The 13560-nt window shown below is 45.9% G+C and overlaps 1 protein-coding gene across 1 annotated transcript in view; it reads left to right on the forward strand.

The window, feature by feature from the left end:
- AREG (amphiregulin) overlaps positions 1-7342 on the forward strand; it is a 7745-nt gene extending 403 nt beyond the window's left edge. The window contains 5 exon segments of the mRNA XM_005429271.3: positions 1-175; positions 2744-2927; positions 3379-3537; positions 5053-5155; positions 6083-7342. The exon segment at positions 1-175 is cut by the window's left edge and continues 28 nt beyond it. Coding sequence (XP_005429328.2) covers positions 1-175; positions 2744-2927; positions 3379-3537; positions 5053-5140 — 606 coding nt within the window. The 3' untranslated portion in view covers positions 5141-5155; positions 6083-7342.
- The last annotated feature ends 6218 nt before the right edge of the window (positions 7343-13560 follow it).

Genomic DNA, 13560 nt, shown 5'->3' on the forward strand with positions numbered 1-13560 from the left:
AACCGTGCGGCCGCCGGGTCCTCGCCCAACGCCACGGAGCCGCAGCGGCACGAGGAGCGGGAGGCCGGGAGCCGTGAGGGCGAGCCCGTGCCGGGTCCTGACTATGAGGAGGATGAGGAGGAGTATGAGGAGGCGCCGCCCGTCCACCAGTACATCGTGGACGACTTGATCCGAGGTGGGTCGGCGGCTCTGGGATCTCACAACTTGCGAGTCCCAACTCACACCTTTTCTTTCTTGTAAACGTTGCTGTGCTTAGCTCGTGGAATATGGAGCAAAAACGTGCTTGTGCTTGAAGCTGCTGCTTTAGAAATAGCTGTCGGGGTGGAAACCTAGCTTGAATGTGCCCGGGGTGTGTGGAAGCTGCAGGCCAGCGGTAGCTTGCTGTGCATAGCTTTATTTCCTGATAAACCTCACAGGAGGGCTGGGGTCAGGTGGAAACCACCTGCTTAGTGTAGAAGTATCAGTGGAGATTTAGGTGCTGTTTGGCCCTAAAGGTTTGTTTTACATCAAGTTGTCTGTCTTGCTGCAAGAATTTTCTGGGTAATTTCTGATGGTGGCCTATTTGGGTTGGAGTCAACTGAAATTTTGTTGGGAAAGCAGGCACTTAAATCCCTTAAGTGGCCACAGGAAAGTTTGTTAAGCATCTTTAGGCCAATGCTTCACTGTCAATAGCTGTTGTGTATATTTATTGTAATTTGCCTGCTTGCTGAGCTGTGAGGAGATCTGAGCAGTCTGCCTTACTGTGGGAACAGGAGCATTTTGTTGGTTCTGGGCTGAGTTTAGTTGCAGTACAAGCCAGGTATCTGCAAGTGATTTGAACCTCAGTAGGTGTGAGTAGGCTGGTCCTGTTGCCTCCGGGGTGGATCTGACTGCTGATTTTCCTGCAGAAGCACTCTGAGACTTGATTGTGACTAAAGGACTTATTAAATTAAGTGGGACCATGCTCAGTGTGGTCACTTGAGGGAACTGGTGGACTTGTGCTTAAGTTCCCTGTGAAGATCTCTGGGGGAAACGCGCCTGTCGGTGCTGTCAAGCAGTTTAGCCTGTCAAACTACTGGCTTGGTGACTGAAGTGCTGTCTTAACTGCACAGAAACCAGACTTGTTACCTAAGGTGGTTGGTTTGTAGACCAGCTCTTCTGCTTGGCGTGAGGTTTATCTGTGGCTAAACCTTGAAACTGTTATGATTCAGCTGTGGATGGCTTTCCTGGCTGTGCAGCCTGCAGACAGGGACACTGAGATGGAGCTGACAAGCTGAGCCTGGGAGAGGGAGGGAGGGAGGGAAGTGGCCTCAATTATGAAAGCCCGAACCTAAAGATCAAGTCAGACGGGACAGAACAGGGGCCTTTGACTGTTAGCAGTGAGCTCACACTTCCAGGCACAGGAAACCTTGCTGCAGGAGCTGTGCACCTCGTTTACATATTAATATAGCTCATACGGTTTTAATCAGACTTCTGGTTGCTGAAGGCATTTTTGCTTTTAAGTAACTTCAAGCCAGGCTTGTTGCTCTAGAAGTGAAAATGATCAGCTGTCTAGACAACAGTGAGCTACACCTTCTTTCTTTGAATGCGCTCTCAGCACCAGAAATACAGGGTTAGGAAGTAGTTAGATCCAGTTGTGCCCTATTGTGGTGATTGCCTGTATGCATAGAGCTGTGGGTAAAATATTAATCACCCAAAAATTATTTTCATTAGGGCTTCAGAACACAAGAGCAAAACTGGAGCTTGTAAATAGCTCTGCTGTTTCCTAGGGCCTATTTAAATCCCCTGGGTAACTGTTATTCCTGAGCAGCAGTGTTGCACTGCCAGGGCCACTTTAGGCCTAGCAGTGCAGGGGGTGGGCTCTTGCTGTGCCAAGTTAGTCCAAACTAGTGCTGTTGAACTCGGATTGCTGCATGGGGCTGCTCTGGAGCTTCTGACCCTCAGTCAGTGGCTGGTCTGCTCTCCTCAGTGAAAGGAACGTGATTGCCCTTGCCTAAATTCAAGGGCTACTAAGTCACCAGGATTTTAAACCACACTCTTCTAGAGGTTTGTGTTAATTGAGATAATGAGGGGCAGCAGTAAGCGGCAGAGTAGATAGTCTGAGTGTCGCGGACTCGGCCTTCGCTCCTTCTCTGCGCTTAGCATCTCTCACAAAGCAGGAGAACTGGTAAAGGAACACTCTCCTGAAGACAGCACTGCAGGTTGTTTAGGAGAAGCAAGTATGCCAACTAGGATAGCAAGCTGCTTTGCCTCGGCAAGTGCCCAGGACTATCTAGCGAGTTCCAGTGCCTTTCATCACTGATGCAAATGGAGAGTTTAGAGGCATGGAGCTATTAGCCTTGTACCTGAGCCCTCATAACACTAGAGCATGGCTGGGCTCAGCATGAACTCCCTGTTCTTTACAGGCCTTTGCTTGAAACTGTGCTGTTGCTCTCAAGTGTCTTATGCTATGAAATGCTGCAGTCTTGCATCTCTGCTGCTCTTCATCGTTGGTGGCTCTTGGCTCATCTGCTTCTTCTGGCTCTGGTCTGCATGGCACAGGACTTCAGTGTAGCAGAGTTGTGCTTCAATGAGCTGCTGAGCTTGCTGCCTTTGTGCTGGGTGTGAGATGCCTAGCAGTATTCCCACTGGCATCCTGTGTTTCCTGGTCACAGATTCTCTTGTGGTGGTGGTCCTCCTGGCTCTCATCAAATTCTTCAATTCAATTTTCTCAGAATTGTGCTTTCTAGCACTTTTATACCAAGTCATCATGTCCTTTTTTCAGTTGAACCTGTGGTTAAACCCAAGCCAGCAAAGAGAGGGGGAGAGAAGAATGCTGGCAAGTCAAGAAGAAAGAAGAACAGAGGGAAAAACAAGAAGAAAGGGACTCCCTGTGAAATGGAATACAAAAACTTTTGCATCCATGGAGAATGCATTTACCTAGAACATCTCCAGATGGTGACCTGCAAGTAAGTTACTTACAGCTTGTGAGTTAGGTGTCAGTGCTATGAGCCAGTGGCATCTGAGGGCTCAGAGGAAAAATCAGCTATCAGCTTGGTATAGGTCCATCTCCTGCAGTATTTTGACTGAGAATCCTTCTGCCATGTAAATTAAGTGATGATGGAATCTGAGATGCATAACAAGCCACTGAACTCATCAGTTGGTCATAAACTCAAACCAAAAGAATGAAAAGGCGTGTCTTTCTGGAACATCACACCCAAACTAATCTCGACTTGTTGAAATGCTGACAAACCTTGTGCTAGAGCAGTGACTGCATTTCACGAACCTGCTCTGAAGTGAGCACCTTGAGATTCATGGGAAACTCGGAAGATGTCTAAGTCAGGTCTGAGTATGTGTGGGTGTCCTTGGCTCCAGACAGCACAGGAGCTGATAAGAACTTGTGTTAATATTTACTTGCAGGTGTCATCAGGATTTTTTTGGTGAGCGCTGTGGTGAACAGTTCATGAAGACTCAAAGGAAGAATGATGTGGCAGACTACTCAAAGACTGTGCTGGTAGTGGTAGCTGTGCTGCTCTCGAGCGTCAGCTTCATTACTGTACTTATCATTGTGATAGTGCAGTAAGTATTTCCCTCTTTGGTGTCTGTCTTCCTTAAGTGTGAGCAGGGCCTGTGCCCAATAACACCTGAATGTGTGTGGCTCATCTGAGTTACCTTTGTGAAAAGCAGCTGGAAAGGAGTTCTTATCCCAGCTTGGTTATGTCTGGAGGGTAGAAGCAAGGTCTGTGACCCTTACATTGTAAACCAAGAGCCTTCCGGCTCTTGCTGCAGCCAGGGTGGTTAGAGTACTGCAGAACAACAGCAGGAAGCCCAGGAGGAGCATTAATGCTGACACAGGACTGCCTTCCCTAATCCTGGTGGAGAAACCTGCAAGCAGCAATGTCATAGCCTCATGCATGGCTGTTAGCCAGCAGCTGCATGCAAATGTGGAGGGTACGAAATGGTGCTCTGAGTCCATTTGTTAATGGATGTTGCTGGGCTTAAATGCCTGCACTTGGAGGGGAAGCAAGTGGGGAGGCAAATGCTGCTGGTCCCAAAGTCTGCTTGCTGTTAATAGGAAGGGAGCACTATTTCAGCTGAACCAGCTCCTGCAGTTCAGTGTGGTGGGTTGTCAGAATCTGGAGTCCTGGTGAGAATTAATTCAAAGAGCTTTTCTTGGTACCTGTTTTAAACCATATAACAAACAAAATATTGAAACAGTCCTGGAGTTCTGTCACTGCAGCTCCAGCACTGTAGGTCCTGGGATATTATAGTAACTCCAAGGTTCAGTCTAATTTTAGATCTTGATGAAGCACATCATCTGAGTTGGGTACATGCTGTACCTTTTCCTGCAATTCAGGAAACAAGGTACGCTTTGTCATTTCAGTGTTGCTTCATATTTAACTCTGAACTGGAGGAATGCTGGGATGAACACTTTTTCTCTGAACACTGCCTCATTCCTTGCTGCTAGGAGAGGTAACCAGTTCTGTAGTACTCTAAGAGCACATGATTATTGGTAGTTGATGAAGTGCATTTGCTTCATGTTCTGAACTCTCACAAGGTGGGTGCACGCTAATCTGTACCCTCATCCAGAGAAGCTGCTGGGAGTAGTCACTAAAAACCCTTGAGAAATTGGGAGAAATCAGTAAGGGGCTTCCTTATTATGTATTCAAGGGACAGGGACTAGATTTGAAGCCTGCAAGGCTCTGCTATGGAGAGGAGGAAGACAGTGTGGTCTCTGCAGCTATAAGCTCAAGCTGCTAGGAAATCTGTCACCCAGAATGTCTCCTGTTGCTTTTCTCAGTCTCAGCAATAACCTCTCTCCATCCTGCTCCCTAATCTGGTTTAAGTCAAGAAGCTCTGGCTCTGTGAGGCACAAGTGTTGACATCTGGTTCAGGGGTTCCTTGATTTTACCAGCAGATACTGCTTGATGCTGAATGCTTAAAAACTTGTCTTGCTTGAAACTCCCTGGTGCCAAGGAGTTGCTTGAGGATTCACAGAACATGAGTCCAAATGCTGCAGAGGATGGGAAAGCTGGTGACAATCGGATGTGCCTCGGGGTTCAAAATTATCTCTAACATGCCGTAATTCCACAGGGTCAGGAAAAAGTGTCCTCAGTATGAAGAGAAAGAAGAAAGGAAAAAACTGCGACAAGAAAACAGAAATGGCAATGTTGGTGTGTAAATGGGGAGGAAGCAGGTATGAATGCTGACTTCAAACACCTCTCAGTCCTTCCAGGCTATATGGGAATTGCATGCTTGTTTTGCAAAGCTAGTGTTTGCTTTTTGTGCTCCAAGTGTCTTGAAACACACAGGTTACATGTGAGCAGCTGGCTTGGTTTTCTGGTTTCTCAAAATCACCTTGAGTTGTACAAGTTGTTCAACAGCTGTTAAGTTTCTGGCTGTGTTAAAGACCAAGTGAGGATGGGAAGCTGTACTGAGATAAGTGGAGCTATGAAGAAGTCCTGAATATCTGGACAGAGGCAGATGTAGTGCAGGAAACAGTGGTAGACTTCAGTCATGGAAGATGGTGCCACAGCATCATCACCTCTTAGAAGAAAAGTACTGAGCATTTTCATATCTTTCCCGCAAGGAGCGTTTCAGGAAGTTTCTGGTGCTCAGAAGCTGTGGACCAAAAGGAACCTGTGAGTTCTGTGAGCACCACAGATGGCCTCTCAGTCAAGTTGCATACTGTCACAGCAACTGAGGCCCAAAGCTCCTTGGCATATGTGGATTGCTTCTGGGAGCGATCTAGTGGATTTTACTGGGCAGGCAAGTTGGTCTTTTCTGAGGCCAGGTGTAAGTAACAGCAGACTTAAGGACCATTACTGCAAAGGAGTTACACTACAAGCTGAGGAGGAAACCATACAAGATAGTCCTGCAAAATTCCAGCAGACCTGTCAAGTTTTGCTTTGCCACATGTCAGCTATAGATATTTTCTAGCTTTGTCCTGTAACAGTTGGAGGGTTTTGCTCAAAGCTTGCTTGAAGCTGAAGAGTATCTGGCAGTGTCCTCAGGTGTGTGCACATCCTTCAGCTACCTGCCTTGCTTGGTGGTTTGCCGTGGTGCTAGCACAGGGTGCTTGTGTCTCAGGTAGTGATTAATGTGCCTGGTCTGCCCATTACAGAGCAATTCTGAAGTGGCCATGGCCAAGCTGCAGGGTACCTCTGGCTACCTGTCACATTCACCTGGACACTGTGGGCTGGAGCTGTTGCCACTAAGCCCTGATTCATCCAGAGAGAGGCTGCTGCAAGGAGATGTCAACAGGCCACTTACTGCTGAATCACTTGCTGAGGACACCAGTTATCACTGCATCTTGGCACAACGATGTAGAAGGAGCTGGCTCGTTGGGGGACAGTACCTGCTGTCAAGACCTGCTGGAGACTACTGCTGCTAAGCCTTCTCTCTCTGCGCTAGAGCTCCGGTCTCGCTGTTGTGTGGATGGACTTTGTTCTCTTAGCAAGTCTCCTTTGGCAGCTCTAACGCTAAGGGGGAGAACCTGTTGCTGCTTTCAGGACTGGATGGAAGGGAGGAAATTCCCTTCCTTCCCTCTACAAAAGTGAGAAAGAGAAAGTGGTTGGGATGGCTTCTCTCCCTAGACCTCAGTGGATGAAAAACCTAATTCTGTTGTCACTGTGCTCCCTGTCCATATTGGCTTCCAAGAGCTTCATCTGTAGTTGTGACTTGCCGGGCGTTGGTGACAGATCTTTGTCAGCCACACCTGGGCTCTGTTGCTGTGTGTGTGGAAGTAATCCCTCTGAGTTCCATGGGACTCGTGGTGTGAGTGGAGCTATCCATTTGCACGTGTGCTAGCCCGAGTTCAAATTAGTCTCCTAGGATGCTGAGACAGTGGATGCAAGACCTGAAGGTTTGCATCTAAAGGAAAAGGTCCGTGCTCCAACCAACTGATAAGGCTGGACCCATCTCTTCTAAACACAAAGCTACTTCTGTTAAACAGATACTTGTTGCTGCTTTAAGCAGTGCTTATATGTAAAACACTTCGCATCAGATCTCATCAGTTTAACTTGACTAAGAACCTGTTCCTTTGAAGAATTTAATTCAGGCACTGATGCTTTGCAAGCAGTGGTCTCTTGTGCTCTTTGTTCAGGTGTGAAGAACTCATCTTACCTCAGTCTTTTCTGACCCAGGTGGTCTTGGTTTCTTAACTGTCTATGCAGTTTTGAGCAGAGAATATTATTTGAGTTCAGTTTCTTCTTGGAAGAGTGATTGTGTTCTGTATAAACAGAGCAGAAATCTTCTGGTAGCAGAGAAACAGCATTAATTGTCAAGTTGTATCTGTAAATGTGTAAATATTTATTACTGTATTTAATATTTAATGTTTCCATAACAAACTTATTTATTTTATAATTAAACTTTTTACATAACCTAATCATGGTAAGATTTTTTTCTTGCTCTCAGGAGTACATGTAAACACTTGAAATTAGAGCTTGGCTTCTCCTCAAAGCAAGAATTTCAACTTGGGAGCACTAAGTACTGCTGTGAAGAACTGCAGCCGTGTGTCAGGCATGGGCTTGGTGCCCTTAAAAGAGCACAAACTGTTTGTAAACAAAATGTACAAATGCAAGTACCTGTTTGGGTAAGAAATCCATTTCATTCAGCTACGAGGGATTTTCTAGTTCCTGAATTAGGGTGAAGCTAAGTCAGCCATCTCCTTGGCAGCCAGACTTCAAACTGAGGTTTGAGCAGATGTAGCCCTTTGCACTTGAGTCAGGAGTGGGAATATTGAATGGCAAGAGCCTTTCATCTCTGTGCAGAGAGAATTCAGACAGCGGCTTGAAACCTGGTCTTAAAGAAATGAGGAAAAGCAGCATCGCCTCAGGCCAGTTACTCCCTAAGCAGAAAGGGAGCCTTGGCCTCCACTGTCCGCTTGGAATTTCTTCTCTTCCTTGGTGTTTATTAGTCCAACTATGTATTAACATATTAATGTTCCCTCTAAGCACTTGTAGCAGTGAGCTGGGGTCTAAGTTCAGAGTTGCCTAAAAAAAAATGTTTCAAGGAGGAGAGTTTGGCTTTATACAGTTAAAAAGAAGGGGATGGAGAAGATGGTTTTAGGGCCCTTTTTTCATAAGCATCTTCAAGAGGTGTTGATGGCTGGGACTTAACTTGAAGCAGAGCTGAAGAAAAACCCCAGCCATCAGTTTTAATTAGGATGCAGGTGGTGTATCCAGTGTAGGACTAGAGCTCAGTCCTGCCTGGATGAGATGCCTTGGCCTCCTGAGCTCGCCAGGGAGTTCTCAGGCTCTGAGAGCAGCCTATATGGTATGTGGCTGAGGTACAGGTAAGGTATTGCAACACCTCTTGGGAAGATTGCAAGACTTCATTCCAGGGAACTTGCTTCATTACCAAAGTAAACAGCATTTCTCCAAGTGGCTTTTCCACAGACATTTGCTATTAGAGCTCTGGCAAGAAAAGCTGTTTCTGTCAGTCATGCCAAGATGTTTTTGCTTTGGAGTAAACAAGCTTGATCTCAGTGGTAACCAAGCCATGGCCTAGTGAGACTGGGGATGGATTATAACTCCCTTTTAAGAGCCATTAGACTCTTTTCCAGAAACTTTTCTCTCTCTAGTCTGCATTTTGGGGAAAGTAAGAAGTTTACTTATTAAGCTAAACCAGCACTAGTGTGGGAAACAGAGCTGTTCTCCCTCTTTCCTGCCCAGCTTCTAAGCCTGACAGGAGTGAAGCTGCCAGTGTAAGTTGTAGATTCCATCTGTTGTGTACTTTTAATACCCTGATTACTGAGTGGGCTGGAGAGTATTTTCCGAAAGTAAGGAGCTGGGAACTGGAGAGGCAACAGCAGAGGTCAGACTTCATAGATGAAGACTTTGTCCTCTAAGGATTTAGGTTCCAGCCAGGTTTTCTGAGAGGTTGTGCAGCCAGCAACTCTACTGCAGCGTTCTTGTTTGTGCTTTGCTCTTGGTCAGTCACATCCAGCATTGTTGTAGCTCTTGCTAGCAGAGCTTTGCTGTGCCTGAGAGATGATGCTGTCTCATGCAGGGCAGGGAGCTGCCAGTGTTCCCTGTGGTGGCTTGTTGAGCACTCAGAACTGTTTTCCGTGTTTGGGAAACTAAAGTGCAGGGAACTGAGGGCAAATCTCACTGTCCATGAATGGCATGGGAAATTATAAATCCAGAACTGATATATGTAAGAAAGTAAAAATTCCCTTCATTATGCTTTAATCAATTACAAGTTCTGGCCAGCAATTATGTGTTTTTTCTACTATGGCCCTGGCTAATAACAGCCTGCTACAAGCTTCTGAATAGAAGTGTGATGCACAAGCACCATCCAGACCTGCAGTGTCCAGTGGGTTTGTTGCTTAAAAGAACCCACAATAAATGGGTGGAGCTGTGTGTCTGGAAGTCTCTTGCTGTCCAAGGATGCTGTGCTTGTGTGACAAGAAAATCTGATTTGCTCCAAGGCAAGGGCAAAGATAATTTTTACTCTTGATCCTGCACAGCCAGGTCTAGTCTTCAGGACATGCATCATCTGGCTTTTGACCTCCTGCCCTCAGGATGGAGTTACCTTGGTTTCACTGAGAATGCCTGGATTTCTGGTCACACATGTTATTAATAAGTTATGCCTCCAGGTTTTTCTTGGCCTTCCATTGACAATGCTACTTTGAGAGGAGTGCATCTGTTCCTTCTCACTTGTAGCTGCTTCAGGTAGGACCTGAGGGAGGAGCCTGATGTGCTTGCACAATTTTCTGCACACAGGGCTGATTTGGCAAGGTATTTTTGATATCCAGATCAGTATCCAGGCATAATGTGATGGTCATGCCTTCTTGCACAATTCCTTTGTCTCTCCTGAACGTTTTGTTCTCTGTGACTATTGTAGAAAGAACGATAGCTCATCAGGGTGTTATCTATTGTACACTTAATGGAGCAGATGTTAGTTTGAACTTAAGAAGTTTTCCTCGGTAAATTCAGTTGTGCATGGACATCTGTAAAGGCCATAGTTTGTACTGTCAGTAATCCCAGGTAGCTGTGCAGTGGTTTGCTTCACCCACATTTGAGTTGTTTGATGCCATTTCCAATAACTGGTGTAAAGGTTTGAGCCCTTAAAAGACTTTGGGTGTTTTTGTAGCAATATACTTATCTAGGACTACTGATGCTTGAGTAAACTCCCTGAGCAAGCGTGCCTGAAGGCAAAGCTGTGAGCTGGGACAGGTGCTTGTCTGTCTTTGGAGGGGGTTTTTGATGTGCTAACAGTGTGTTCTGCTTCAGAGAACAGTGCTGCACTCACCTGGCTCTTGAGGCATTCTTGGATAGGGAGCCATGGCTGTGTGTCCTTGGTGACTGCTGAATGCAGGGAGTGAGCACGTGCAAGGAGCAAGGGCTGCTTTTTGCTGTGGCTCTTGGACTGTTCACATGGGACAGATCAATGGGCAGAAGGGTCAGGCAGTCCTTAGTAAGCAAACCTAGCTGCCTTCTCATTTTGTGAGTAAAGATGTACATACCTATCGTTCCTCTGCTGGTTACACCTTTCCTGAGCCAGTAATCCTCATTTGCTGCAGGTCTGGCTTTGTCTATGACTCGGGAGTCGCTCAGCTGAGGCAGCTACACCTGAGAGTGTCAGAGGGAAACAGCTATTGTTTGCTTTCTCTAGAGGCTCACAGCCGAGCAAGCAGGATTTGTGCCTTTTCAGCCAAAGACCTCAGAGGTAGCACATTCTAAGTCCTAAGTAGAGAAATAATTTCAAAATGCATTTTCCTAGTAAGGACTGTCAGTGCATCTTTTTTGAGAAAGAACCAGTTTTCATTTATAGGTTTTTTGTGTCATTAAGATATATCTTCTTGCGTATGGTTCAGAAAACCAATTGCCAGCTCAGCATTTTTTGACTGAAATAATGCAGTCTGTTCTCTTTGTATATTGGGACAAAAAACAAAGCTAAATAGCCTGGGAGTCTGATCTAATCCAGCATTTCCAATATGTCTTAACCCAGATGTGATACCCTCATTCCAGCACCATGCACCCAAAGTCAGAGAACACTGTCATCACTTCGAACTGCATTTGGGTTCCTGCCTTTTGATGCTTTGTTCCAGACCTTGGAAAATAGTTTCCTTCTTTGGGTGTGCTTTTTCCTTACACTGCTGCAATGAATTTGTATTTGGGCATCAGACGGCAGTCGGAGGCTGGATTGGTTTGTGGCTGGTGCTGGAAACCTGCTGTTCTTGCAGAGGATAAAAAAGTGCTGCTAATGTTGTGCCATTAGTTACATTCTTTTTGCTTAGGAAATGAAAAATTTTCAGCACTGCAGGTAACCAGTTAAAAAAAAAAACGGGAACAGAAATTACTTTTAGAAGTTTAAAGTGAGGAATATATTTTAAAATGTTTCTATTACAGCTCTTGTCTGTGCAGGGTCATGTGGGGGGATAGAATGTAAGAAAATAGTGCAGAAGGTAGTCTCACACCTGAGGAGTTGCAGCTGTACTAATCACCAAAGATTAGGAACAGGCCTGCCCTTAATAGGCCACAGCTGTGTCCAATAAGAAGTCAAGTGCTACGAAAGGGTGGGTTAGGTGGTTGTGAAGAGAGTTGGAGTTTGTTGGCTGTGCTGTGAAGAAGGAACCAGTGCTGTGGGAAGCTGCCTGTGAGAAATTACCAATTATGGGAGCTTTGCAATATGATGACAACAGGGTCATAGCATCTCGGCAAAATCTCACACAGGCCAATGTCTTGTCAGGTCTCCCTTCCTCTCCTTGCATCCCTGCTGGGATGGTAATGTGAATTGTTGGTGGTTGAACAGGGGCTGAACCTGGTAGCTGTCCCAGGTTTTACCTGTAAGACTGCCCTTTTCTTGCATTGTTTGCCCTCATATTTCTAAGTAGTGTCATTTATGTTCAGAAATTGTTGGAGGTGCCCACAGCAAATGCAGGTGAAGAGTTTCAGACGAAACTTGTAAGTGTAATTTGGGTAGGTACAGAGTTAGTGTGGCTCCCATTGATACTTGTCTGCATTGCTTTCAGACCATATCTGGCTCCTTGCAGTTAAAAGGCACTTCCCTGCCTCATGCCTGGGGATGATTACTGTTGGGGATGAAAGGCAGACACCTCCTGGGTGGTGCAGAGCACAGCCAAACCAAACCAGGGCTTAGGGCAACAAATGTTCTGTCAGGTCTTGGTTCCCCTCATTTATGATGAAAGCTTTTCGAAGACGTGCACAGTAGTGACGTGTGTCAGTCCTGTGAGGTGTTCCAGGGAAGTACTATAGCATGTTGCCTGGTAAAGACAGCAGCAGTTGGGATTTCAGCTGGAAAGAGGAGTGAGGTGCAAGGATAGGGTAGCAGGGTTGAGCAAAGTGGGCCAGAATCAGGACAGGATTTGAGCCACTCCTCTCCTACCACAGGCATAGCAAGGAACACTAACACAAACCTCTAATTAGGTGCACAGAATCTTGGTGACAGTACCTGCAAAAAGATAGATGGTGGAATTTTGTATTTGGGGGAAGGTCTTTCTGCAGATGTGAGAGGTCTTTCTGCTTATAGTGGAAGACAGGCAATGATTGATTTTATGCTTGGTCCTTGGTTTTCTATTAAAAAAGAAAAAGGAAAAGAGAACATCAGCACTTCTCGTCTGTTCTATGTCCATCTCAGCAGGTTTTTCTCTGGACTGACACGATTTACATAAGAAATCACTTACTGCAATGCTAATGAGCAACCAATGCAAGACTCAACAATGCTGTCTGTTAGCAAGACTGTCACAGAAGAAGTGGGTACAGGGGTCAAACAGTGATGGTGGGGGGCTTGGTCATCATCAGCCCTATCTCACCTGGGTCCTAGGAACATCATCCTGGGTTTTGTCATGGATTTAGTGGGAACTCAAGGAAAACAGCATGTTCAGAGGATCTCATCTTTTTGCTGGGGTCTGAAAAAATCTGCTTTAAGACATGACTAAAGCATTTAATAATTATTTTTGTTGAGATGATCTTGGCTTGTGCCAAAAGGACCTTTCATTCAGAAGGAATCCATAGGTAACTGAGACCTTGTTGGTGCTTTGAGAATATTGTTTGAGCACATGGCTTGAATTTGCATCCTTCTCTCTGCTAAAACCTCGTTTCTGGTTTTATCTGGTTCTGTGTGTACTTAAACAGTGTTCGCTGTTAGGCTGTTTGATCTTCAGGATGTGTTTCAGTTCCCGTTCTGGTGCAGAGCATGTGATATACAGCTGTTACACACTGAATCCTGAGTGGGAGTAGGGTGAGTGTTGCCACTGAAATAACTGTGCTTTTCTGTCTCACGCCAGTGTTGCACAAGAGTCTCCAAATGAATCCCACTCAGACATCCCAAGTGATTGCACTATGGTTCAGCACTATGATTCAACATCCATGGCCTTGCTGGTGCTGGGGAGATGCTCCACAGAATGGTAAACTCGCAGCAGAACAAGGCAGCTTTCTTGGGAGGAGCCAATTAATAAGAACATGATCTTCATCAAATGTTCCCACCTTTAATGAAGGTGGAAAGCCTCTTGTCCCCTTGCTCACATTTCATCACAGCCATCCCCTGGGCTCGGTGTGCAAGCCAGTCTGGAGGGAGCTCTCTGGAAAGCAGCCAGCTGGTCTGCCAGGAGATTGGATCCAGTTGCATCAGCAT

The sequence above is a fragment of the Geospiza fortis genome, unplaced genomic scaffold, assembly GCF_000277835.1.
Source record: "Geospiza fortis unplaced genomic scaffold, GeoFor_1.0 scaffold1278, whole genome shotgun sequence".
NCBI classification, from domain to species: Eukaryota; Metazoa; Chordata; class Aves; order Passeriformes; family Thraupidae; genus Geospiza; species Geospiza fortis.